The sequence below is a fragment of the Puma concolor genome, chromosome B2, assembly GCF_028749965.1.
Source record: "Puma concolor isolate L17-30 chromosome B2, mPumCon1.1.hap2, whole genome shotgun sequence".
Taxonomy (NCBI): Eukaryota; Metazoa; Chordata; class Mammalia; order Carnivora; family Felidae; genus Puma; species Puma concolor.
Genome location: NC_141671.1, coordinates 31,941,656 through 31,969,391, shown reverse-complemented (window position 1 = coordinate 31,969,391; position 27,736 = coordinate 31,941,656). Strand labels below are relative to the sequence as shown.

At 36.3% G+C, this 27,736-nt stretch overlaps 1 protein-coding gene and 1 long non-coding RNA gene across 2 annotated transcripts in view; one reads left to right on the top strand and one right to left on the bottom strand.

The window, feature by feature from the left end:
* LOC147580866 (uncharacterized) overlaps positions 1-27,736 on the bottom strand; it is a 278,927-nt gene that overhangs the window by 232,163 nt on the left and 19,028 nt on the right. The window lies entirely within an intron of this gene.
* LOC147580867 (uncharacterized) lies at positions 25,765-27,226 on the top strand. The gene has a single exon (XM_086705934.1). The coding sequence runs from the start codon at positions 25,801-25,803 to the stop codon at positions 26,839-26,841; it is 1,041 nt and encodes a 346-aa protein (XP_086562060.1). The 5' UTR covers positions 25,765-25,800; the 3' UTR covers positions 26,842-27,226.

Here is a 27,736-nt window from a genome sequence, read left to right as displayed (position 1 = left end):
CTCCTCATCAGGGAAATACAAATCAAAACCACACTCAGGTATCACCTCACGCCAGTCAGAGTGGCCAAAATGAACAAATCAGGAGACTATAGATGCTGGAGAGGATGTGGAGAAACGGGAACCCTCTTGCACTGTTGGTGGGAATGCAAATTGGTGCAGCCGCTCTGGAAAGCAGTGTGGAGGTTCCTCAGAAAATTAAAAATAGACCTACCCTATGACCCAGCAATAGCACTGCTAGGAATTTATCCAAGGGACACAGGAGTACTGATGCATAGGGGCACTTGTACCCCAATGTTCATAGCAGCACTCTCAACAATAGCCAAATTATGGAAAGAGCCTAAATGTCCATCAACTGATGAATGGATAAAGAAATTGTGGTTTATATACACAATGGAATACTACGTGGCAATGAGAAAAAATGAAATATGGCCTTTTGTAGCAACGTGGATGGAACTGGAGAGTGTGATGCTAAGTGAAATAAGCCATACAGAGAAAGACAGATACCATATGGTTTCACTCTTATGTGGATCCTGAGAAACTTAACAGGAACCCATGGGGGAGGGGAAGGAAGGAAAAAAAAAAAAAAGAGGTTAGAGTGGGAGAGAGCCAAAGCATAAGAGACTGTTGAGAACTGAGAACAAACTAAGGGTTGATGGGGGGTGGGAGGGAGGAGAGGGTAGGTGATAGGTATTGAGGAGGGCACCTTTTGGGATGAGCACTGGGTGTTGTATGGAAACCAATTTGACAATAAATTTCATATATAAATTAAAAAAAAAAGAATGATAAGGATTGCATTAAATGTGTAGGTTGCTTTGGGTGGTATAGATATTTTAACAATATTTGTTCTTCTAATCCATGTGCATGGAATTTTTATCCATTTCTTTGTATCTTCTTCACTTTCTTTCATGAGCTTTCTATAGTTTTCAGCATATAGATCTTTTACCTCTAAGTTTATTCCTATGTATTTTATGGTTTTCAGTGACATTGTAAATGAGATCAATTCCTTGATTTCCCTTTCTGCTACTTCATTATTGGTAATAGAAACGCCACTGATTTCTGTACATAGATTTTCTATCCTGCGACTTAGCTGAATTCACATATCAGCTCTAGCAGTTTTTTGGTGAAGTCTTTCGATTTTCCATGTAGACAATCATGTCATCTGTGAAGAGTGAAAGTTTGACTTCTTCCTTGATCATTGGAATGTCTTTTATTTCTTTTTGTTGTCTGATTGCTGAGGCTAGAACTTTCAATGCTACATTGAACAACAGTGGCGAGAGTGGACATCCCTGTCATATCCCTGAAGTTAGGGAGGAAATTTTCAGTTTTTCCTCATTAAGTATACTAGTTGTGCATCTTTCACATATGGCCTTTATGATCTTGAGGTTTGTTTCTTCTATCCCTACTTTCTTGAGGGTTTTTATCAAGAAACGATGCTGTATTTTGTCAAAACTTTTTCTGAGTCTATTGAGAATATCATGTGGTTCTTATCCTTTTTTTTAATTAATATGGTGCATCACGTTGATTGATTTGCAGACATTGAACTAGCCCGGCATCCCAGGAATAAATTCCATTTGATCATAGTGAATAATTATTTTAATGTACTGTTGAATTCAATTTGCTAGAATCTTGAGAATTTTTCCAACCAGCTTCATCAGGGATATTGGCCTTTAATTCTTTTTAGTGGGGTCTTTGTCTGGTTTTGGAATCAAGGTAATGCCAGCTTCCTAGAATGAGTTTGGAAGCTTTCCTTCCATTTCTTTTTTTTTTTTTAGTTTAGTTTTATTTATTTTGAGAAAAATATAAAGAGCAAGCAGAGGAGGAGCAGAGAGAGAAGGAGACAGAATCCAAAGCAGGCTCCACGCTGCCACCATAGAGCATGATTTCACGAACTGTTAGATCATGACCTGGGCTAAAGTTAAAGTCTGACACTTAACCAACTGAGCCACCCAGGCACCCCTTCTTTCCTTCCATTTCTATTTTTTGGAAAAGTTTGAGAATAGGTATTAACTCTTCTTTAAATATCTGGTGAAAGCCATCTGGCCCAGGACTCTTGTTTGTTGGGAGATTTTTGATAACCGATTCAATTACTTTGCTTGTTATGGATCTGTCCAAATTTTCTATTTCTTCCTGTTTCAATTTGGTAGTTTGTGAGTTTCTAGGAATTTGACCATTTTTCCAGATCGCCCAGTTTTTTGGCATATAATTTTTCATAGTATGCTCTTATAATTCCTTGTATTTGTATGGTGTTGTTGGTGATCTCTCCTCTTTCATTAGTAATTTTATCTATTTGCGTTCTTTATCTTTTATTTTTGATAAATCTGGCTTGGGGGTTATCAATTTTGTTTATTCTTTCAAAAGATCAGCTCTTAGTTTCATTTTCTGTTCTACCAGAGTTTTTTAGGTTTGTTCCTATATTATTTATTTCTTCTCTAATCTTTATTACTTCCTTTCTTCTGCTAGCTTTAGGTTTTTTTGCTACTCCTTTTCTAGCTCCTTCAGGTGTAAGATTAGATTGTGTTTTGGTGACCTTTCTTGCTTCTTGAGATCGGACTGAATTGCAACATAATTTCCTCCTAGAACTGTCTTTGCTGCATCCCAAAGGGTTTGGACTGTTGTTTTTTTTTTTTTCATTTTCATTGGCTCCCATGTATTTGTTTTAAATTTCTTCTTTAATTTCCAAGTTGTCCCATTCATTCTTTAGTAGGATGTTCTTTAACCTCCATGTATTTGATGGCTTTCAATTTTTTTTCTTGTGGTTGATTTTAAGTTCATAGCATGGTGTGATCTCGATCTTTTTGTACCCATGGAGGGCTGATTTGTGATCCAGTATGTGATTTATCCTGAAGAATATTCTATATACAACTGAGAAGAATGTGTAATTCTGCTGCTTTTTAATGAAATGTTCTGAATATATCTGTTAAGTACATCTGGTCCAGTGTGTCATTCAAAGCCATCGTTTCCTTATTGATTTTTTGCTTAGGTGATCTGTCCTTTTCTGTAAGTGGGGTACTATTATGGTATTATTATCAGTGAGTTTCTTTGTATTTGTTATTAATTGATTTATATCTTTGGGTGTTTTCAATTTGGGGACATAAATATTTACAATTTGTTGGATCTTCCCTTTTTTAATTTTTTAAAGTTTGTTTGTCTATGTGGAGAGAGAGGGAGAGAGAGAGAAACAAAAAACCAAGAGAACTGAAAAACTATATGCTGATTCCAAAAGAAAGAAAGAAAGAAAGAAAGAAAGAAAGAAAGAAAGAAAAAAAGAAAAGAAAAGAAAAGAAAAGAAAAGAAAAGAAAAGAAAAGAAAAGAAAGAAAAAGTAAAGACAAAGAAGCCTGAACCGGGGCAGTGTTGGTGGGGGGGAGGAATGAAATGAAAAAAACAAACAAGAAACTATAAGCCTAATTGCAAAGGAAAAAAAAAAAAGAAGAAAGAAAAAAAAAAGAAAGAAGAAAAGAATGAAAGCCTGGTCTTATTTCCACAAAAACTGCAGGTGTCATTTTGAAGCACTGGATTTTCAGTACCCTTGGTGCATGCGGTGTCCTGGCTGTTCTGGAGGAGAGGCCTGCTGCATTGGCTCAGAGTCAGTCTTGCCCCAGCAAATAATTAGTTGCAGGCATAGAGATTTGGGATTTTGTGTAAGCGCATCTTGCCCCCACTGGGGGCTGCTGTGTTGCTTTTTGACATCCCTCTATGTTGGTGTTGGGAGAAAATGGTGCTACCTCAACCTCCATCTCTGGACAGGGGATCTCACACCCTCCACTGTTCAGGCAGCCTTCACAGAATAGTCATCTCACCCTGTGCCTAATTCTCTGGTGTTTTTCTGTGGCATGTAGCTGGCATTCAAAACTTGAAGCCTTAAAGTGCCCAGAACCTAATGGATCCACCCCCCTCTTTCTTTGGAGTAGAGCCTCTCCATTAATTGTCTCAAGTCCTTTGTCCCTGAAAAACAGTCTCAAGCCAGCGTAGTACATGGAATTGATGATGTAATACCACTAAAAGCAGCAAAGGTTATATTCCTTCTGGGTGTGCCTCTGTCCCCTGCTGATGAAAGGCCTTTGGCTGGCACCTGTGGGGACTTTTGTCCTTGGGAAGGCAATATATCCTCTTCCAAAAGTACTGCAGAAAGGGGAATGTTCTCTCCCAATGCACCTCTGAGATAGCTACACTGTGCTATGCACTCAGGGGCCAGCTCCCTCCTCCGCAGGAGCACTCCCCACAGCTCCACTCTAGAGAAAGTCATGCATTTCCAAAACCTCATAGTTTGAGCTCCAAAATCTGTTTGCAAAAAAGAACTGGGACATTCAATACTTCTGACTCCCAGTCTGTGATCCAGAGAGGTTTTCCTCTTGTGCTAATTCAATGTTGCACTACATCAAAGCCTCTCTCTTTCTCTCCCTTTTGTCTTTCCATGGAAAGCGTTCCTCCTCTCCATGGCACTACTGTTTGTCTTTCCCCCATTGGACTTTCTTGTACCTTGCACCTGACACTCTGCCCCTCCAACTATAGAGATTCTTTTTCCAGATCAATTTCCTGTGTGTTTCAAGTGATCTGACCTCAATACATCTGTGTTTGAGGGACTAGGAAAGCCCAGGGTCCCCCTATTTCTTCACAATCTTAACTCTGCCCTACAACTATCACTTTAAAATAGGTAGTTTTGTTTGGGGATCAAAGGTGGTTTTGATCATTTTTTAAAAAGTATGTTGATTGAGAACTAGTCTAATTCCCTACTTTTTTCACTTATCACTTTATTTTTGAGATCTATTTATATCACTTTATAATTACTTTGTTAGTTGCTTTGAACTATATTTTCAAAAATCTATCCTTGGATTCACTAGTTGTTTCTAAGTACTGCATACTATTTACTGTCCCATATACATCAACCACAGTGTATTTATTCACTCCTTTTTCCACAGATGGCATGGTCTCTACAACTCTCAGCTCACATCAGTGATCTGGAGTGTGTCCTCTTTATATCTTGTGAGTTATTTCTCTAGAAGTTATACTTGGGAGTAGTTCCACTGATAAGATGTACAGATACTTAATTTCATCATTAGATTGCTTTCCAGAACTAATGTAACAATCCATACTCTCACTAGTTGTTGGAGGAATGTTCCCTTCATCTCACATCTTGTACAGCACTTTGTTTTATCTATCTCCCTAGTTGGCCATCTGGTTGGTACAAGAAAGCTCCTTGTTGTTATTTTAATTTGCTTTCTGGTGTCTACTGGTGAGTTTGTATATCTAGCCATTCAGGCTTTCCTCTTCTAAGTTGCCTATTCATATCCTCTGCCCATTTTTCCATTCATGTTTCCAGTTCTTTCTTTTTACATGGCAGGCATCTCTTGCATATTGTGGATATAATCTTTCACTATTTTTTATACTTTGAAAATATCTTCTCTTAATTTGTTACATGTCTGTGAACTTAATCTATGGTGTTCTTGGTTAAACAGAAACAATTCTGTTGGAGTTAAATATACTTGTTTTTTCACATTATGTGTTTTGGGGATTCAAAGAAAGACTTCGCTCCACACAACACCATTAGAGGTGTTTTCCACAATTTTATTTTATTATATCTAAAGTTTTATCTCCACATTTAGGATTTTAATATACCTCTTAATGCTCTTATGCCAAAGACTGGCCACTAAAGACAGATATCCCAGCACACTAGCTGTCTTCCATAAAGGATCTTAATAATTCCTTAAGGGTTTTGATACCTTATAGATTGAGTGTTCCTTTAGTTTGAATTTCACTTTGGTGAAACTATTTTTTAATGTTGCTTATTCCTTTACTTAACTGTTATATCTGCAAATACAGGAACAGTGTTCTTCTGTTCATTTCTCCATCCCCAGTATATATTATACTACCACATACAATATGGTAGACACTTAAGCATTTGTTTTAGAGAAAGAAGAAAATTATGTTCTTTTCATTTGCCTATAAATCTCACAAAGAGGTAGAATGATGTGTAGTCAAACCTGGATTCCCAGAACAGATTTATCACCTCTTTGTTTTTTACTAAAGAGAGGTTAACAATCCTCTCTGGATTGAAAGAATGCCAGACAGCAGAACAGAACAGAAAGAAGAAGAGAGAGAAATTAAAAATCATGTACAGAAAAAGTGTCAGAGAAGTAAAATTCAAAGAAAGAGATTTGGAAGTCAGAGATTAAAGTGTCAAAGGAGTCAACATGGAGTTGGGGAGAAGATGGGGATAAAACAGCAGTGTTAGAGGCAAGCGTTTTGGAGCCAAGCTTCTAGGGTTCAAATCCAATTAAGAGTTGGGGAACTTTAGGCAATTTACTACATGAGTGAAATGCAGATAATGTTAGTCATCACATAAACTTACTCTGAAAGCAGACTTCAAATATCCGATCCTAAGTATAGATAGTTTTGTTAGAAATCTGAGAATCCCTGTGTCCCGGGGGTAACAAAACAATTTAAAATGATACAGGAGGCAGTAAAGATCATTTGGAGAGAAGCATCTAGGATGTTACTGAGAAAAGACATTATATGCTTCATGAAAGTCAGGCAATGTCTTGCTCTAGGTCTATCTCAGTGAGAGAAACACTCACTAAAATTTTATAAACTGAATGTACTCAAGTTTGTTCTCAATATCCTCTCCCTTGATTCTGTGTTGGGTTCAGAGACTGATAAAGGGAGGGAGGTGTGGGTGTCAGAAAGAAAGAAGTCTGGAGTAGTGTATAGGGAGTAATTATGAAGGATTTCATAAGTCATACTAGGAGTTTGGGTCTTGGAAGAAGTTTTCAAAGAATACATGATCAGAATTGCATTTTAAAAAAATGACTCTGAAATGTGTCATTAGACTCAGAGAACAGCCACTTACATGATCAGATGACCTCTCTCATGGAAAATAAGGTGGATTTTGACATGGAACCATGTTTCATTGCTTGTGATGGGAAAGGGGTGGAATTAAAGTGGGATATCCTAGGAAGCATAAGCCAAAGATCGTAAAGAGTTGAGCAGAAGGATGTAAAATCTACCTTAGGACGACTTTCATAAGAAACCATTCTCAGTGCCGGGGGCGGGGGTGGAGGGGAGGAGGGACCTGATTAATAGAATGAATATAGAATTAAAAATGTAACTCTTCTATGGCTACCTATAATAGACTGATAATAATAAAAAGAGCAGATCTTCCATTTAAATGTAGTTTATGAAAAGAATAAAGAAAAAGATGAAGGAAGTTAGAAAGCAAATGGAAAAAGAAAACTGTAACTGATGCTTCAATTTAGGAGAGCCTGAATTTCAATTCACTATTGAGGAGTGCTGAGCAAACTCATCTTTGCTTCATGAAATAACCTAGGGTCTTATTTCAGAACGGAAACATAGCTGACTGTGTATAGCCATTTCTAAAATAAAAGACCAGGATATTATCATTTTCATCCCTTTGAAATACTGCTAGTTTTCCTCTTTGTTTTCCATTCAACTGAATACCAAATTAAAGGTACAAAAATATACATTTATGTATTCAATGAAACTATTTTCACTTTGAATTTTAATTTTACCCTAAATAGAAATGAAACATCTCTGCAAATGTCCTAAAGCTTAAGCCTGACACCTCTGTTTAAAAGCTCCTGAAAGACAGAAAATTTGTAATTCTCACTCACAGCTGGGTCCCTTGTGCTGGGCACAGTACCTGGAACACAAGGAATGGTTAACAAATATTTCTTGAATTAACATTGACAGAATGGAGGGAGGAAGGAACAGAAGATAACCAGTATCAATTATATTCAATATATGCCAGACAAAGTGACCTCAAATAGTTCTGTTTTTCTTTTGAGAGAATTAGTGTTACTCGTTGACTCCCTTGCTGTTGTCTCCTTATGGTATATTTTGGTATTCCATACTTTCTAAGAAGTGCCATTTCTAGCCCTTGGAAAGCTCTTCTAATTGTTTTGAAATACATAGATTGCTGATAAATTCCAGAAAGCATGTACTCCTTATTAATAGAAAAATACATGTATTCACTGTGATGTGTAATAACATCACCAGGGAAAATGTGTTAAGCCTATTTATAAGCAACATCTTAATTTTCCACTCTGTGACCCATGTATGATAAATAAATAAACAAACAAAGAAACAAACAAGTAAACAAAAGTCAAATGAATCCCCAGGCTAAGAAAGGGGGCAGGAACAGATTACATGAGGAAAACTGAGAGAATTAAGTGATGGTAAGAAAATTCAAATGTTGGGGCGCCTGGGTGGCGCAGTCAGTTAAGCGTCCGACTTCAGCCAGGTCACGATCTTGCGGTCCGTGAGTTCGAGCCCCGCGTCGGGCTCTGGGCTGATGGCTCAGAGCCTGGAGCCTGTTTCCGATTCTGTGTCTCCCTCTCTCTCTGCCCCTCGCCCGTTCATGCTCTCTCTCTGTCCTAAAAATAAATAAACGTTGAAAAAAAAAATTAAAAAAAAAAAAAGAAAATTCAAATGTTGAAAAATTCTACTTCATAAATAGTTCAATTGAAAGTGAAATAGTTAAGAGGTGCCTGGGTGGCTCAGTCAGTTGAGCGTCCGACTTCGGCTCAGGTCATGATCTCAGTTTGTGGGTTTGAGCCCTACATCAGGCTCTGTACTGACAGCTCACAGCCTGGAGCCTGCTTCAGATTCTGTCTCCCTCTCTCTCTGCCCCTCCCCTGCTCATTCTCTCTCTCTCTTTCTCAAAAATAAACATTAAAAAAAATTTTTAATGAAATAGTTAAATGGTAAAAAATATATGAAGAACGTGTAGAATAAGTGCTATATACTGTCTTTCTCCTAAGCCCATCAAAATAGCCAGATTATTTTAAAAATACAAATAGGTGGGGCGCCTGGGTGGCGCAGTCGGTTAAGCGTCCGACTTCAGCCAGGTCACGATCTCGCGGTCTGTGAGTTCGAGACCCGCGTCAGGCTCTGGGCTGATGGCTCAGAGCCTGGAGCCTGTTTCCGATTCTGTGTCTCCCTCTCTCTCTGCCCCTCCCCCGTTCATGCTCTGTGTCTCTCTCTGTCCCAAAAATAAATAAACGTTGAAAAAAAAAATTTTTTTAAATACAAATAGGGTTGATTTGGTGCTCTGTAAGTGTCCTGCTTAAAAAAAAATTCTTTCTGAAAAATATAGTAGAAAACAGTATATTATACCAAAAAAAAGGTATATTTTTATTTTGACTATATTATTCTTGGTTTTGTTTTTTAGGATCGACTCCAGTACCCACAAGTAATTTCCTTTGCATCTCTCAATTGTAGTATATGTCAATCGCCTATAGAATCCAGGGAACTTTTCACAAAATGCCTATTTCAACTCAGGCTTACATATCTCGGTCTCCTTTCCTTTCTTTTTATTCAGAAGTCCCATAGTTCATTGAGAAATTTTTAGAAAGTGAGATGTTAAAATCACTAACTGGAAAAACAAGAAATACCAGAAGCATTTCCTAATATTTAACACAGTGTATTTACATGTTTAAAAAAGAATAGAGGTAAAAGGTTAACTTGAAAATAAGATAATTGAAAGAAATTAATTGATGCATTTAGGGAAATTGGTTAAAGTAAGACAACAGTTACAATATTCCAGAGTATCAATTTCCAATAAGGTGGTGAGGTGAAAAAAGGTGATTGTTGGGGAATAGCTACAGCCTCCTGCCCAGCCCTCTTAAGTTCTATCTATGACAGGACTAAAACCCCCCATGGGATCAAGACTACTGATGTTCTTAACAAAAGAAGATTATCAACATTAAATAATCACCATGTGCAAGAATAGAACATTAAAATTAAAATTTTTACTTAATTTTTTTTCTTTTTTTTATATATTTTAACTTTATTTTTTATTTTTTAAAATTTACATCCAATTTTGTTAGTATATAGTGAAGCAATGATTTCAGGAGTAGATTCTTAATGCCCCTTACCCATTTAACCCATCCCCCCTCCCACAACCCCTCCAGCAACCCTCAGTTTCTTCTCCATATTTATGAGTCTCTTCTGTTTTGTTCCCCTCCTTGTTTTTATATTATTTTTGTTTCCCTTCCTTCCCTTATGTTCATCTGTTTTGTCTCTTAAAGTCCTCATATGAGTGAAGTCATATGATTTTTGTCTTTCTCTGACTAATTTCACTTAGCATAATACCCTCCATTTCCATCCACGTTGTTGCAAATGGCAAGATTTCATTCTTTTTGATTGCCAAGTAATACTCCATTGTATATATATACCACATCTTCTTTACCCATTCATCCATCGATGGACATTTGGGCTCTTTCTGTACTTTGGCTATTGTTGATAGTGCTGCTATAAACATAGGAGTGCATGTGTCCCTTCGAAACAGCACACCTGTATCCCGTGGATAAATGCCTAGTAGTGCAATTGTTGGGTTGTAGGGTAGTTCTATTTTTAGTTTTTTGAGGAACCTCCATACTGTTTTCCAGAGTGGCTGCACCAGCTTGCATTGCCACCAACAATGCAAAAGAGATCCTCTTTCTCTGCATCCTTGCCAACATCTGTTGTTGCCTGAGTTGTTAAAGTGAACCATTCTGACAGGTGTCAGGTGGTATCTCATGGTGGTTTTGATTTGTATTTCCCTCATGATGAGTGATGTTGAGCATTTTTTCATGCATCGGTTGGCCATCTGGATGTCTTCTTTGGAGAAGTGTCTATTCATGTCTTTTGCCCATTTCTTCATTGGAATATTTGATTTTGGGTGTTGAGTTTGATAAGTTCTTTATAGATTTTGGATACTAACCCTTTATCTGATATGTCATTTGCAAATATCATCTCCCATTCTGTTGGTGGCCTTTTAGTTTTATTGATTGTTTCCTTCCCTGTGCAGAAGCTTTTTATTTTGATGAGGTCCCAGTAGTTCATTTTTGCTTTTGTTTCCCTTGCCTCCAGAAACGTGTTAAGAAGTTGCTGTGGCCAAGATCAAAGAGGTTTTTGCCTGCTTTATCCTTGAGGATTTTGATGGTTTCCTGTCTTACATTGAGGTCTTTCATCCATTTTGAGTTTATTTTGTGTATGGTGTAAGAAAGTGGTCCAGGTTCATTCTTCTGCATGGCGCTGTCCAGTTTCCCTAGCACCACTTGCTGAAGAGACTGTCTTTATTCCATTGGATATTCTTTTCTGCTTTGTCAAAGATTAGTTGGCCATATGTTTGTGGGTCTATTTATGAGTTCTCTATTCTGTTCCATTGATCTGAGTGTCTTTTCTTGTGCCAGTACCATATTGTCTTGATGATTATACCTTTGTAGTATAGCTTGAAGTCTGTGATTGTGATGCATCCTGCTTTGGTTTTCTTTTTCAAGATCGCTTTGGCTATTTGGGTTCTTTTCTGGTTCCATACAAATTTTAGGATTATTTGTTCTAGTTCTGTGAAAAATGCTAGTGTTACTTTGATAGGGATTGTGTTGAATATATAGATTGCTTTGGGTAGTATCGGCATTTTAAGAATATTTGTTCTTCTTATCCAGGAGCATGGAATCTTTTTCTATTTCTTTTTTTTTTATTTTTTTTTAACATTTATTCATTTTTGAAAGGCAGAAAGAGAGGGAGACACAGAAACAGAAGCAGGCTCCAGGCTCTGAGCTGTCAGCACAGAGCCCGACGCAGGGCTTGAACTCACAGACCATGAGATCATGACCTGAGCCGAAGTCGGCCACTTAACCAACTGAGCCACCCAGGCACCCCAATCTTTTTCCATTTCTTTGTGTCTTCTTCAATTTCTTTCATAAGCTTTCTATAGTTGTCAGTGTATAGATTTTTCACCTCTTTGGTTAAATTTATTCCTAGGTATTTTATGGTTTTTGTGCAACTGTAAATGGGATCAATGCCTTGATTTCTCTTTCTGTTGCTTCATTGTTGGTGTATGGGAATGCAACTGATTTCTGTGCATTGATTTTATATCCTGCAACTTTGCTGAATTCATGAATCACTTCTAGCAGTTTTTTCAAACTCTTTTGGGTTTTCCATATAGATTATCATGCCATCTGCGAAGAGTGAAAGTTTGATCTCCTCCTGGCCGATTTGGATGCCTGAAAATTTTCACTTTAAAGAAGTCTGTACTAATGCCAAATCATTTCTTCTTCCATGTCTTAGTGTAAAAGTACTTTGGTCCAAAGCAGTGTTAGGAGACTAGTATTATTATCACTTATGCAGGGAAAATGAGAACTCATAATTCACTTTTCCTGAAGTAGTGCCATTTTTAAAAAAATTCACTAGTGATTAAAAAGAAAATTAATATTGGGGCACCTAGGTGGCTCAGTCAGTTGAGCATCTGACTTCAGCCTAGGTCATGATCTCCTGGTTCATGTTTAAAATTTTCTTTTATTCCTTCTTATTTATATATATAAAGGCTATTCATTTATTTTGAGAGGCAGGGAGAGCAAGCAAGGAGGGGAAGAGAGAGAGGGAGAGAGAATCCTAAGCAGGCTCTATTCTTTTAGCGCAGAGCCTGACACAGAACTCAATCCTACCACCCATGAGTTCATGACCTGAGACAAAACCTAGCTTATTTTAATAATCAGACCAAAACACACCTAGGATCTAGCTTTTTTTTTTTGGGGGGGGGGGGTCTGGACAAAATGGCAAGATGGAGGAATTCATCCCAAAAAAAAGAACAAAAAGTAGAAATAATGGCCAGGGATTTAATCAATCAATGTGTGTGTGTGTGTGTGTGTGTGTGTATATATATAATACATATATATATATGTATTAATACATATAATACATATATATACACATATATATATACATATATATATATAAGCTATCTGAATTTGAATTTAAAATAATAATTGTAGCGATACTATCTGGGCTTGAAAAAATAACATAGAAGACACTAAATAATCCATTACTGAAGAGATAAAAGAAATCTGACTAAAATCTAGTCAGGCTGAAATTAAAAATGCTGTAATTGAGATGCAAACTTAAATGGATGCCATAACAACAAAGATGTATGAAGCAGTCGACCGAATTAGTGATGTAGAAGATAAAATTATGGAAAATAATGAAGCTGAAAAAAGGAGGAAACAAAGATAATGGATCATGAAGGCAGACTTAAGAAACTCAGCAACTTATTAAAATGTAATAATATTTGTACCATAGGAGTTCCAGAAGATGAAGAGAGAGGAAAAGGGGAAAGAAAGTTTATTTGAGCAAATTATAACTGAAAACGTCCCTAATCTGGGGAAGAACACACATCAAATCCAAGAAGCACAGAGAACTCACATTAACTTCAACAAAAGCGAGCCATTGTCAAGGCATATAATATTAATGAAATACACAGCCAAGGAAAGAATCCTGAAAGCAACAAGGAAAAAGAAGTCTTTAACCTACAAAGGAAGACAGATCGTGTTAGCAGCAGATATTTCCACAGAAACTTGGTAGGTCAAAAGGGCACTTCTGTGCTGAATGGGAAAAATATGCAACCAAGAATATTTTATCCAAGGCTGCCATTCAGAACAGAAGGAGAGATTTCCAGACAAACAAAAACTAAACCACTAAAAACTAACTACTAAACCAGTCCCACAAGAAATATTACAGGGAACTCTTAGAGTGAGGGACAAAAAAAACCCAAAAGCAACAAAGACTATAAAGGAACAGAAAACATCCCAGAAACACCAAATTTACAGGTAACACAATGGCACTAAAGTCATATCTTTCAATAATCACCCTGAATGTAAATGGCCTAAATGATCCAATTAGAAGACATAGGGTATCAGAATGGATTTTAAAAAGCAAGATCCATGTATATACTGCCTACAAGGAACACATTTTATACTAAAGACATCTACAAATTGAAAGTGAGAGAATGGAGAACCATCTCTCATACTAAGGGACACCAAAAGGAAACTGGAGAAGTCATATTTATATCATACAAACTGGATTTTAAAACAAAGACTGTAATAAAAGATGAAGAAGGGCATTATTTCATAATGAATGGTTCTATACATCAAGAAGATCTAACAGTTGTAAATATTTATGCCTCCAACATGAGAGCACCTAAATATATAAATCAATAACAAACATAAAGAAACTCATTGATAATAATACAATAATAGGAGGAGACTTTAATACCCCACTTACAACAAAGGACAGGTCATCTAAGCAGAAAATCAGCAATGAAACAATGGCTTTGAATGGCACACTGGACTGGATGGACTTAACAGATATATTCAGAACATTATATCCTAAAGCAACAGAAAACACATTTTTTTAGTGCATACAGAACATTCTCCAAAATAGATCACATACTGGGTAACAAATCAGCCCTCAACAAGTGTGAAAGGATTGAGATAATACCATGCATATTTTCAGATCACAGTGCTATGAAACCTGAGGTCAACCACAGGAAAAATTTTGGAAAGACAACAAATACTTGAAGGTTAAAGAACATCCTACAAAAGTCACCTGAGTGGTGCAGTCAGCTAAGTGTCTGACTCATGCTTTTGGCTCAGGTCATGAGATCAAACCCCAAGTTGGACTCAGCATGGGCATGGAGCCTGCTGATGATTCTCTCTCTTTTTCTATCTGGCACTCCCCCTGCTCATATTCTCTCTACTCTCTCTCTAAAAAGAAAAGAAAAAAAGAACATCCTACTAAAAATGAATTTGTTAACCAGAAATTAAAGAAGAAATAGAAAAAAATACATGGAATCAAATGAAACTGAAAACACGATAGTCCAAAACCTTTGGAATACAGCAAACACAGTTATTATAGGGAAATATATTGGAACACAGGCCTACCTCAAGAAGAAAGAAAGCTCTCAAATATACAACCTAAACTTATACCTAAAGGAGCTAGAAAAGGAAGAGCAAATAAAGCCTAAAGCCAGCAGAAGAAAGTAAATAAAAACTAGAGCAGAAATAAGTGATATAGAAACAAACAAACAAACAAAAAACCCAGTAGACTAGATCAAAGAAACTAAGAGCGGTTCTTTGAAAGAATTCATAACATTGATAACCCCCTAGCCAAACTTATCAAAAAGAAAAGGGAAAGGACCCAAATAAAATCATGATGAAATAAGAGATATTATAACCAACACTAAAGTAATAAAATTATAAGAGAATACTATGAGAAATTATATGCCAACAAACTGGGAAACCTGGAAGAAATGGATAAATTCCTAGAAACTTACACACTACCAAAACTAAAACAGAAAAATATGGAAAATTTGAACAGACCATAACCAGCAAAAAACTGAATTAGTAATCAAAAATCTCCCAATAAACAAAAGTCCAAGGTCAGATGACTTCCCTGGGGAATTCTACCAAACATTTAAAGAGGGGTTAATACATATTCTTCTCAAACTGTTTCAAAAAATAGAAATGGAAGGAAAACTTCCAAACTCATTCTACAAGGCCAGGATTACCTTGATTCCAAATCAGACAAAGACCCCATCAAAATGGAGAATTACAGGCCAATATCCCTGATTAACCTGGACGCAAAAATTCTCAAAAAGATACTAGCAAATCAAATTCAACAATTCATTAAAAGAATTATCCACCATGATCAAGTAGGATTTATTCCTGGGCTTCAGGTCTGGTTCAATATTTGCAAATCAATGAATGGGATAAAGCACACCAATAAAAGAAAGGATTAAGAACCACACAATCCTCTTAACAGATACAGAAAAATCTTTTGACAAATTATAGCATCAAATTTTGGTAAAAATCCTCAAGAAAGTAGGGATAGAAGGAACAAACCTCAACATCATAAAGGCCATATGCAAAAGACCCACAGCTAATATCAATATCACTGGGGAAAAACTGAGAGCCTTTCCCCTAGGGTCAGGAATAAGACAAGAATGCCCATTCTCACCATACTACTTCATACGTCTTAGCCTCAGCAATCAGACAATAAAAAGAAATAAGAGGCATCCAACTGACAAAGAAGAAGTCAAACTTCCACTATTTGCAGATGACATTATATTTTATGTAGAAAACCCAAAAAAAATCCAATAAAAAACTGTTAGAGCTAATACATAAATTCAGCAAAGTTGCAGGATATGACATAAAAGTACAGAAATCTGTTGCAGTTCTATATACCAATAACCAATTAGCAAAAGAAGAAATCAAGGAATTGATTCCATTTGCAATTACACCAAAAACAACTAGATACCTGAGAATGAACCTAACCAAAGAGGTAAAAGATCCATACTCTGAGGAGCACCTGAGTGGCTCAGTCAGTTGAGTGTCCGGCTTTGGCTCAGGTCATGATCTCACAGCTTGTGAGTTCGAGCCCCACGTCAGGCTCTGTGCTGACAGCTCGGAGCCTGGAGCCTGCTTCCAATTCTGTGTCTCCTTCTCTCTCTGCCCCTCCCCCAACTTGTGCTCTGTCTCTCTGTCTAAATAAATAAAATGTAAAATAAATAAATGTAAAAAAAAAAAAAAAAAAAACAGATCCATACTCTGAAAACTATAGAAAAAATTTGAAGAGAACATAAAGAAAAGGAAAAGCGTTCCATGCTCAGGGATTGAAAGAACAAATACTGTTAAAATGTCTATACTACCTATAGGAATCTACACATTTAATGCAATCCCCATCAAAATATTACCAGCATTTTTCACAGAGCTAGAACAAACAATCCTAAAATTTGTATGGAAACACAAAAGACCCTGAATAGCCAAAGCAATCCAGAAAAATAAAAACAAAACTGGAAGCATCATAATTCTGGATTTCAATCTATAGTATAAAGCTATAATCATTAAGACAGTATAGTACTCACACAAAAACAGACACATAGATCAATGAAACAGAATAAAGAACCCAGAAATGGGCCCACAGCTATATGGTTAACTAATCTTTGACAAAACATGAAAGAATATCCAATGGAAAAAAGAGTCTATTCAACAAATGGTTTTGGGAAATCTGGTCAACAACATAGAGAAGAATTAAACTGTACCACTTTCTTACACAATATATAAAAATAAATTCAAAATGGATGGAAGACCTAAATGTGAGATGGGAAACTATCAAAATCTTAGAGGATAACACAGGCAGCAACCACTTTGACCTCAGCTGTAGCAACTTCTTACCAGACACATAGTCAGAGGCAAGGGAATAAAGCAAAAACCAACTATTGGGACTTCACCAAAATAAAAAGATTCTCACAGAGAAGAAAACAATCACCAAAACTAAAAGGCAGCCTACAGAATGGGAGAATATATTTGTAAATGACATATCTACTAAAGGGTTAGTATCCAAACTCTATAAAAAACTTAGCAAACTCAACACCCAAAAAGTGAATAATCCACTTAAGGAATTGTTAGAAACCAGGGAGGAGCCAAGATGGCAGAATAGCAATGAAGTGTTTTTTGTTTTTTTTTTTTTGCATCTCACATCCACGAAATACAGCCAGATCAACACTAAACCATCCTGCACACCTAGAAAACTGATTTGAGGATTAACACAACAATCTGCACAATCTGAACCACAGAACTCAGCAGGTATGCAGTGCAAAGAGGTGAACTGGGGGAGAGACAAGCTGCGGAGAGCAGGGAACTGTTTTTGCTTGCAGAGAGAGGAAGGAGATAGGGGGAGAATTTGGGGAAAGCACCCCCCGAAAAGCAGCTGGAAAGAAAAGTGGAAATGTGGAAACAGCCACAGGGACTGAACTAAAAAGGGAGAAAGGAGAGGGTTTAAGTTCCATCAAGACTCTATAAACAGGAGGAGAACAGCATCTGAAACTCTGCAACTCAATACCTGGCAGTGTTCTGGTGGGAAGGGCGAATCCCCAGGAGCAGAGTAGGGTCCAGAAAGTTCTCAGGCCATATGGGGAGAAGAAGTTCCAGTGCTGGAAAGACATTTGGTAGAGGTTGTGAGGCCACCCAGTCCCAGGTGACCCCAGAGAACAACCACATTTGCTGGTGCTGGAACAAGTTCATTAAAGGTGAAGCTTGGTGCCAGATGTGTGTTGTGATTTTCCATTTGTAATTTTTTTCAAATTCTATTTTACTTCCATCATTTCATTTTATTCCACTTCATTGTATTCATTTTCTCAAATTTTCAAATGTTTTCCTATTTTCTTTTTCCCTTTTTTTCCTAATCTATCAAGCTCCTTTCAGTAACCACCAAAACACACCTAGAATCGACCATCATTTATTTGATTTGTATGTGTGTGTGTTGTTTTTAATTTTTTAATTTTAATTTTTTTCTCATCAATTCCTTTTCTCCCTTCAAAATGATGAAATGAAGAAATTCACCCCAAAAGAAAGCGCAGAAAGAAACAGCCATGGACTTAATAAACACAGATACAAGTGAGATGTCTGAACCAGAATTTTAGAATCACCACAATAAGAATACCAGTGGGAGTCAAAAATAGATTAGAATCCCTCTCTGCAGAGATAGAAGTGAAAACTAGTCAGGATGAAATAAAAAATGCTGTAACTGAGCTGCAAGCTCGAATGGATGTCACGGCAGCAAAGATGGATGAGGCAGAACAGTGAATCAGCAATATAGAGGGCAAACTTATGGAGAATAATGAAGCAGAAAAAAAAGGGAGACTAAGGCAAAAGAGCACAATTTAAGAATTCGAGAACTCAGTGGCTCATTAAAAAGGAACATTAGACTCAAAGGGGTCCCAGAAGATGAAAACAGAGAAAAAGTGGTAGAAGAGTTATGTGAGCAAATCATAGTGGAAAACTTTCCTAACCTGGGGAAAATCCAGGAAGCACAGTGACTCCCATAAGATTCAACAAAACCGACCATCAACAAGGCATATTATAGTCATATTCACAAAATACTCAGGCAAGGAAAGAATCATGAAAGCAGCAAGGGAAAAAAAGCCCTTAACCTATAAGGGAAGAGAGATCAGGTTAGCAGCAGACCTATCCACCAAAACTTGGCAGGTCAGAAAGGAGTGGCAGGATATATTCAATGTGCTGCATCAGAAAAATATGTAGACAAGAATTCTTTAGCCAGCAAGGTTGTCATTCAAAATAGGAGAGATAAAAAAAAGTTTTTCAGACAAACAAAAATTAAAGGAATTTGTGACTACTAAACCCTCCTTGCAAGATATTTTAAGGGGTACTCTCTGAGGAGAGAAAAGATGAAGAAAAAAAAGACCAAGAGCAACAAAGACTAGAAAGGACCAGAGAACACCACCAGAAACTCCAACTGTACAACAAACATAATGGCAATAAACTCATGGCTTTCAGTACTCAGTCTAAATGTCAATGGACTCAATGCTCCAATCAAAAGACATAAGGTAACAGAAAGGATAAGAAAACAAGATCCATCTATATGCTGTTTACAAGAGACACACTTTAGACCTAAAGACACCTTCAGATTGAAAGTAAGGGGATGGAGAACCATCTATCATGCTAATGGTCAACAAAAGAAAGCCAGAGTAGCCATACTTATATCAGACAATCTAGACTTCAAAATAAAGACTGTAACAAGAGATGAAGAAGGGCATTACATCATAATTAAAGGGTCTAACCACCAACAAGACTTAACAATTGTAAACATTTATGCTCCAAATAAGAAAGCACCCAAATACATAAGTCAATTAATCACAAACATAAACTCATTGATAATAATACCATAATAGTAGGGGACTTCAAAACCCACTTACAGCAATGGACAGATCATCTAAACAAAAAATCAACAAAGGAAACAATGGCTTTGAAGGACACACTGGACCAGATGGACTTCACAGATATATTCAGAACATTTCATCCTAAAGTTGTGGAATATACATTCTTCTCCAGTGCACAGGGAACATTCTCCAGAATAGATCACATACTGGAACACAAAGCAGACTTCAACAAGTACAAAAAGATCAAGATCATACTATGCATATTCTCAGACCACAACACTATGAAACTCAAAATCAACCACAAGAAAATTTGGAAACATAGCAAATACTTGGAGACTAAAGAACATCCTACTAAAGAAGGAATGGGCTAACCAAGAAGTTAAAGAGGAAATTAAAAAGTATATGGAAGCCAATGAAAATGATAACATCACAGCCAAAAACCTCTGGGACTCAGCAAAGGTGGTCATAGGAGGGAAGTATATAGCAATCCAGGCCTTCGTAAAAAAGAAAGAAAGGTCTCAGATACACAACCTAACCATACACCTTGAAGAGCTGGAAAAAGAACAGCAAATAAAAGCCAAAACAAGCAGAAGGCAGGAAATAATATAGATTATAGCAGAAATAAGCTATCAAAACAAAAAAACAAGAAACAGTAGAACAGATCAGTGAAACCAGAAGGTGGTTCTTTGAAAGAATTAACAAAATTGGTAAACCACTAGCCAGTTTGATCAAAAAGAAAAAGGAAAGAACCCAAATAAATAAAATCAAGAATGAAAGAGGAGAGATCACAACCAACACAGCAGAAATAAAAACAATAATAAAAGAATATTATGAGCAACTATATGCAAATAAAATGGGCAATATGGAAGAAATGGACAAATTCCTAGAAACATTTACACTACCAAAACTGAAACAGGAAGAAATAGAAAATTTGAACAGACCCATAACCAGGAAAGAAATTGAATTAGTAATCAAAATTCTTTCCAAAAAAAAGTCCAGGGCCAGATGGCATTCCAGGGGAATTCTACCAAACATTTAAAGAAGAGTTGGGGCTCCTGGGTGGCTCAGTCGGTTGAGCGTCTGACTTCAGCTTAGGTCATGATGTCACGGTCTGTGAGTTTGAGTCCTGCGTTGGGCTCTGTGCTGACAGCTCAGAGCCTGGAGCCTGCTTTGGATTCTGTCTCCCTCTCTCTTTGCCCCTCCCCTGCTCATGCTCTGTCTCTCTCTGTCAAAAATAAATATTAAAAAATATTTAAAAAAAAAGAAGAGCTAACACCTATTCTCTTGAAAATGTTCCAAAAAAATATAAATGGAAGGAAAACTTCCAAACTCTTTCTATGAAGCCACCATTACCTTGATTCCAAAACCAGAGACCCCACTAAAAAGGAGAACTAACGACCAATTTCCCTGATGAACATGGATGCAAAAATCCTCAACAAGATATTAACCAACTGGATCCAACAATACATTAAAAAAATTATTCACCATGACCAAGTGGGATTTACACCTAAGATGCAGCACTGGTTCAATATCTGCAAAACAATTACTGTGATTTATCACATCAATAAAAGAAAGGAAAAGAGCCACATGATCCTCTCAATGGATGCAGAGAAAGCATATGAAAAAATACTTTCTTGATAAAACCCCTCAAGAAAGTAGGGATAGAAGGATCATACCTCGAGATCATAAAAGCCATATATGAAAGACTCAACACTAATATCATCCTCAGTGGGGAAAAACTGAGAGCTTTTACCCTAAGGTCAGGAACAAGACAGGGATGTCCACTCTCGCCACTGTTATTCAACATAGTATTGGAAGCCTTAGCCTCTGCAATGAGACAACACAAAGAAATAAAAGGCATTCAAATTGGCCAGGGGGAGGTCAAACTTTCACTCTTCTCAGATGACATGATACTCTATATGGAAAACCCAAAAGATTCCATCAAAAAACTGCTAGAATTGATTCATAAATTCAGCAAAGTTGCAGGATATAAAATCAATGTACAGAAATTGGTTGCATTCCTATACACCATCAATGAAGTGACAGAAAGAGAAATCAAGGAATCCATCCCATTTACAGTTGCACAAAAAAACATAAACTACCTAGGAATAAATCTAACCAAAGAGGTGAAAAATCTATACACTGAAAACTATAGAAAGCTTATGAAAGAAATTGAAGAAGACACAAAAAATTGGAAAAAGATTCCATGCTCCTGGATAGGAAGAACAAATATTGTTACAATGTCAATAGTACGCAAAGCAATCTACATATTCAATGCAATCCCTATCAAAATAACACCAGCATTCTTCACAGAGCTAGAACAAATAATCCTAAAATGTGTATGGAAGCAGAAAAGACCCCGAATAGCCATAGCGATCTTGAAAAAGAAAACCAAAGCTGGAGGCATCACAATCCCAGACTTCAAGCTGTTACAAAGCTGTAAGCATCAAGACAGTATGGTACTGGCACAGGAATAGACACTCAGATCAATGGAACAGAATAGAGAGCCCATAAATGGACCCACAAACGTATGGCCAACTAATCTTTGACAAAGCAGAAAAGAATATCCAATGGAATAAAGACAGTCTCTTCAGTAAGTTTTCCTGGGAAAACTGGACAGTGACATGCAGAAAAATGAACCTGGACCACTTTCTTACACCATATACAAAAATAAACTCAAAATGGATGAAAGACCTGAACGTGACAGGAAACCATCAAAATCCTCAAGGATAAAGCAGGCAAAAACCTCTTTGACCTTGGCCACAGCAATTTCTTACTCAACACGTTTCTGGAGGCAGGGAAACAAAAACAAAAAGGAGCTACTGGGACCTCATCAAGATAAAAAGCTTCTGAATAGCAAGGGAAACAATCAGCAAAACTAAAAGGCAACCGACAGAATGGGAGAAGATATTTGCAAATGACATATCAGATAAAGGGTTAGTATCTGAAATCTATAAAGAACTTATAAAACTCAACACCCAAAAACCAAACAATCCAGTGAAGAAATGGGCAAAAGACATGAATAGATGTCTTCTTCTCCAAAGAAGACATCCAGATGACCAACCAACACGTGAAAAAACACGCAACATCACTCAACATCAGGGAAATACAAATCAAACCACCATGAGATACCACCTCACACCTGTCGGAATGGCTAACATTAACTTAGGCAACAACATGTTGGCAAGGATGCAGAGAAAGAGGATCTCTTTTGCACTGCTGGTGGGAATGCAAACTGGTGCAGCCACTCTGGAAAACAGTATGAAAATTCCTCCAAAAATTAAAAAAAGAACTACCCTATGACCCTTCAATTGCACTACTTGGTATTTATCCAAGAGGTACAGGTGTGCTGTTTCAAAGGGGCACACGCACCCCAACTGCTGTTTATAACAGCACTATCAAAAATAGCCCAATTATAGAAAGACCCCAAATGCCCATCAACAGATGAATGGATAAAGAAGATGTGGTATATATAAACAATGGAGTATTACTCAACAATCAGAAAGAATGAAATCTTGCCATTTGCAACTACATGGATTGAACTAGAGGGTAATATGCTAAGTGAAATTAACCAGTCAGAGAAAGACAAGTATCATATGACTTCACTCCTATGAGGACTTTAAGATACAAAACATATGAACATAAGATAAGGGAAGCAAAAATAATATAAAAACAGGGAGGGGAGCAAAAACATATGAGACTCTTAAATATAGAGAACAAACAGAGGTTGCTGGAGGGGTTGTGGGAGGGGGTAGGAGGCATTAAGGAATCTACTCCTGAAATCATTGTTGCACTATATGCTAATTAACTTTGATGTCAATTAAAAAAATTAATTAAATAAAAATTTTAAAGAAGAAAAAAAGAAATGGTTAGAAATCATGAATAGACAAAATAAATAAATAAATACCAAAAATTATAAATAGTGTAAACATAATAATGTTATATAACTTAATATAATATTACAAATATAATATAAATATAATTGTATAAAAATTTATTCATTATTAATATTTAATATAATTTACATGATAAATATAATATATAAATATTATAGCCTCAGTATATAATGATCTCTGGGGAATAAAAGAAATAAAGCAAAAGGTACAGGAAATATATCAAACAATGAATGCTAAAAATCCAAAATTAGGGGCGCCTGGGTGGCTCAGTCGGTTAAGCATCCGACTTTGGCTCAGGGCATGATGTTATGGTTTGTGAGTTCGAGACCCACATCGGGCTCTGTGCTGACAGCTCAGAGCCTGGAGCCTTCTTCGGATTCTGTATCTCTTCTCTCTGCCCCTTCCAAGCTGATGCTCTGTCTCTCTCTGTCTCTCAACAGTAAATAAACATTAAAAAAATTGTTTTAAAAATCCAAAAATAGTAGTTAATCAAAGAAATACAAATAAATAAGAGCTTTTTAAAGAAGCTATTTGTGAAAGATTGGAAAGATTTACAAAGCATAATGTTTTGGGGGGGTTGGTTGTATTTATATTTCTGACAATATGTTTCAAAATACAAAATGTGCATGTACTTTGACTAACATATTTATAGATTTTTTCTCAAAAAAAAAACAATTTTTCAAAGGTATATGTATTCGATGGCTTATCGCATCATTTTTACAATAAAGTTTGCAAATAATATTCATCAATAGGATATTGACTTAAAATTATGAGTTTATATAAATGAAATATTACTCAAACTTTTAAATGATTATACCAATCAATATTGTGGACACAGAACCCTGAAATGTTTTTAAGTTAAAAGACCACTGTATTATGTTTGACAGAATTTCTTCTTGTGTTGTGAGTTGTTAACCTCAAATATATTTGTTGTGTATTATTTTAGCAATTTTAAAAACTCATTGATGTGCTTTTTCTCTCATTGTCCTTGCATAACTCTATGAGGTAAACAAGGCCAGTATTATTAACTCCATTGTACATATGAAAAAGTTGAAATACAAAAAGATTAAAAGTGTCTGGCAAAGGCCACATAATAAGTAATAGAACTCAAATATTTTTAAACTCGTCCAATGATTGCTCTGTTATCCTGAATCCAGTCTAACAAGTCTTCTCAAAACAACTGGCCTATTCCACAATTCCCACATTCCATCCAGGTTGGAAGCCTTGTTGAAAATGTCTTTCATAATATCCTCCCTCATCTCTTTACCCTCAACATCACCTGTCCAGTTTCATAAATTACATCGTTGATTCCCAAAACTTTTAAGCTGCTGTGTGTTCCAGCTCCCCAAGTGTTAATTTTCCTTTACTAATAGAATAGATAGTGGGGGAAATGTGGATGGGGGTTGCCCAATACAGATAATGCAACACCCAAACTCAAAACATCCACCTAGACTACAGCCAAAGAGAAGAGCCAATTAAAGAGTACATACACAGGTGGGCAGAAACAACTGAATAAATCTGTGTGTCCAGTGACAAATATCTGGTACTCTTACCAAGGGCTACCACTATGATGCATAACATATGGGCTCTCATTAAACTCTTGACCCATTCCCAATTTGGGTAGACTCCTAACTCTCATTACCTGCTTAAATTATATTATCTATCATATTTTGGTAACTACTTGTCCTATTTGCTCTAGATTAAATATGGAAAGATGCATTGAAACTTAATATAGACAAACACTCAAAATCAATTAAAAGATAAGTTAATAATGAAATGATTAACCAAAGGAATCTGGACTTCAATAAAACAAGTTATCATGCTCTATTTTTCCTTTCCTAATATAAAAATATTAATTTTAGCTTGCTATGGATCACACAGCAATAAATATTCCTTTTATTGACACAGGTACTACAAGAACCAGCTGTTTTGCCACCTTAAGTTATGCTACTATCTCTAAATCACTTTTAAAGCAGAGTTCCTGAAAACATATGAGATAGCTAAGGAAAGTTCCAGCCTCATTTTCTCTCAAATTGCTGGCTTAGTAATTCTCTTTATCACTCAAAGGGAGGTGGAGCTTCCTTAAGGAATCATATAAATATTATATAATAATATAAATCTTCTCAGAAACAGTTTTTCTTTTCAGCATACATCTCTAATCATACACTCTAGTCATGTTATATTGAGGAATTTCCAATTCCTTTGTGTTGTATTTTTCCTTTTCTTGGTTTAATTCCTGAAAAGTCTGTATTCCAAGAACCTCTTTCCTGATCTTTTGTATGTGTATCCTTCACAAATTTTATATTATTGGGAGAACAAATTTATTGTCTCAACCTTAAAACAAAGTAAAAGTGTTTGATAGCAAAAAATGTCAATAGAGAAAAATTAAGATATGAATGAATTATGCACTTTTATTATATTATCTGTTATATTTTCAGGTAATTTGAAAGAAGATTCAAAATCAGAAGTAAAAAGTGGCACTAGAGAAGCAAGGAATATGACCCCAAAACAGGATATTTATTTGATAATTCAGGGAGTCCCTTTACAAAATAGCCAGAGTGGTCCTAAATGGCAGCAGAAGCGAGGATTAAGTAGCCTTGAGAAGACCTATGAAAAGAGACAAAAACAGAAAACTGGAGTGAAAGTTGAAGAGCTTCCTAAGAAAACTCAAAGTAAAGAAGAGAGAAGAGAAACAAAGGACAAAAGAAAAGATACTAAGAAGGACACGAATAAGGAAAAAGAAATAGATAAGGCCCAATCAATGGAAGGAGGTGGTGAAAAATATAAAGGTGAAGAAGAAGAAAGGATGAACATGGAAAAGAAGGGAGATGAGGACAAGGAGGATGAAGACAAGAAGGGAGATGAAGACAAGAAGGAACACAAAGACTTAAAGGAGAAAAAATACAAGGAAGAGGAAAAGAACAAAAAGAACTATAAGAAAGGATATGAGGACAAGATAGAGGACAAGGACAAGGAGGGAGTGGAAGACAAGACAGAGGACAGGGACAAGAAGGGAGACAAGGACATAGAGCAAGGTGAGAATGAGGACAAGGAGAGAGATGGAGACAAGATAGGGGACATGGGCAATAATGGATATGAAGACAAGATAGAGTATAGGGACAAGAGAGATGAAGACCAGACAGAGGACAAGTACAAGGAGGGAAATGAGGACAAGACAGAGGACATGGGCAATATTGGAGACAAAGACATGACAGAGGATAGGGACAAGAAGGGAAATGGGGACATAAGGGAAGGTGAGAATGAGGACAAGGAAGAAGAGGAAAACAAGACAGAGGACAAGGATGAGGGAGATCCAGACAAGACAGAGGACAAGTCCAAGGAGGAAGATGAAGACAAGACAGAGGATATAAAAGGAGATTCTATGGAAAAAAAGGATAAAAAAAAGTGGGTAAAGAGGACAAGAAGAACATAGACCCAAAAGAAGGTTATGGAAAGAAAATTGGCAGTAAAAAAAAAAAAGATCACACTAAAGAAAAAGTAACACTAGATTTCATAAACTAAAAAAACAGAATTGAGTAATTTTGCTCTAACTCATAAACTTCAAAACTAGCTCCCAGTCTTCTATGATGTAGGTTAAAATGATACACTCCTTACATTCTCTTTAGTCACAAATTTTCTGCTCCTTTGCTTGTAATCTGGAAGAAGATCTTTCAGAGATTGCTTCTATTTAGATCTCTGTCTCAAACTTCAGTTTCCAAACACAAGTTTTCAAAATGTATGTTCATTATGAACCATTGCTGGGAAAATACAATTAAATAAAAATTAATCAAAACTCTGATTAAAGCAATGTAGAGTTATTTTTCTCAAAGAAGTGTGGTATTTCCCTGTCTAACCAAATAGCTATTTACTTGGTCCCTACTAAGTTCAATATCCATAAAGGCATGCAAAAATATATTTATCAAGTAGATAAATAAGAACATTAGAAATATTTAAAATATATAAATATTTTTAAAATGATTCAGAGCAGTAAATACAATAAGAAAGAATTCAGAAAAGGAAAATCCCTTTGGATAGGGATAATACATGAAAGATTTTCACAGACAGTAGAATTTGAGCTGGGCATCAAAAGAAGATGGATAGGTTTGTATGTCGTTTGAGGCCCCTGGATTAGTAACTCCTTTACTAGAGTATAAACTCCTTGAAGGAAGATCTATATCTTACCATGCTCTCCACCCTCAGTGCTTACCACAATGTTTACTAAATTGAATTGACTGGGAAAGGAAGTGAGAGAAAAAAAGTAAAAGTTTAGAATATGGAAAGTCTATTTTAAAGGCAGAGAGTAGAGCAGAGAATCTGTGTGCAACAAA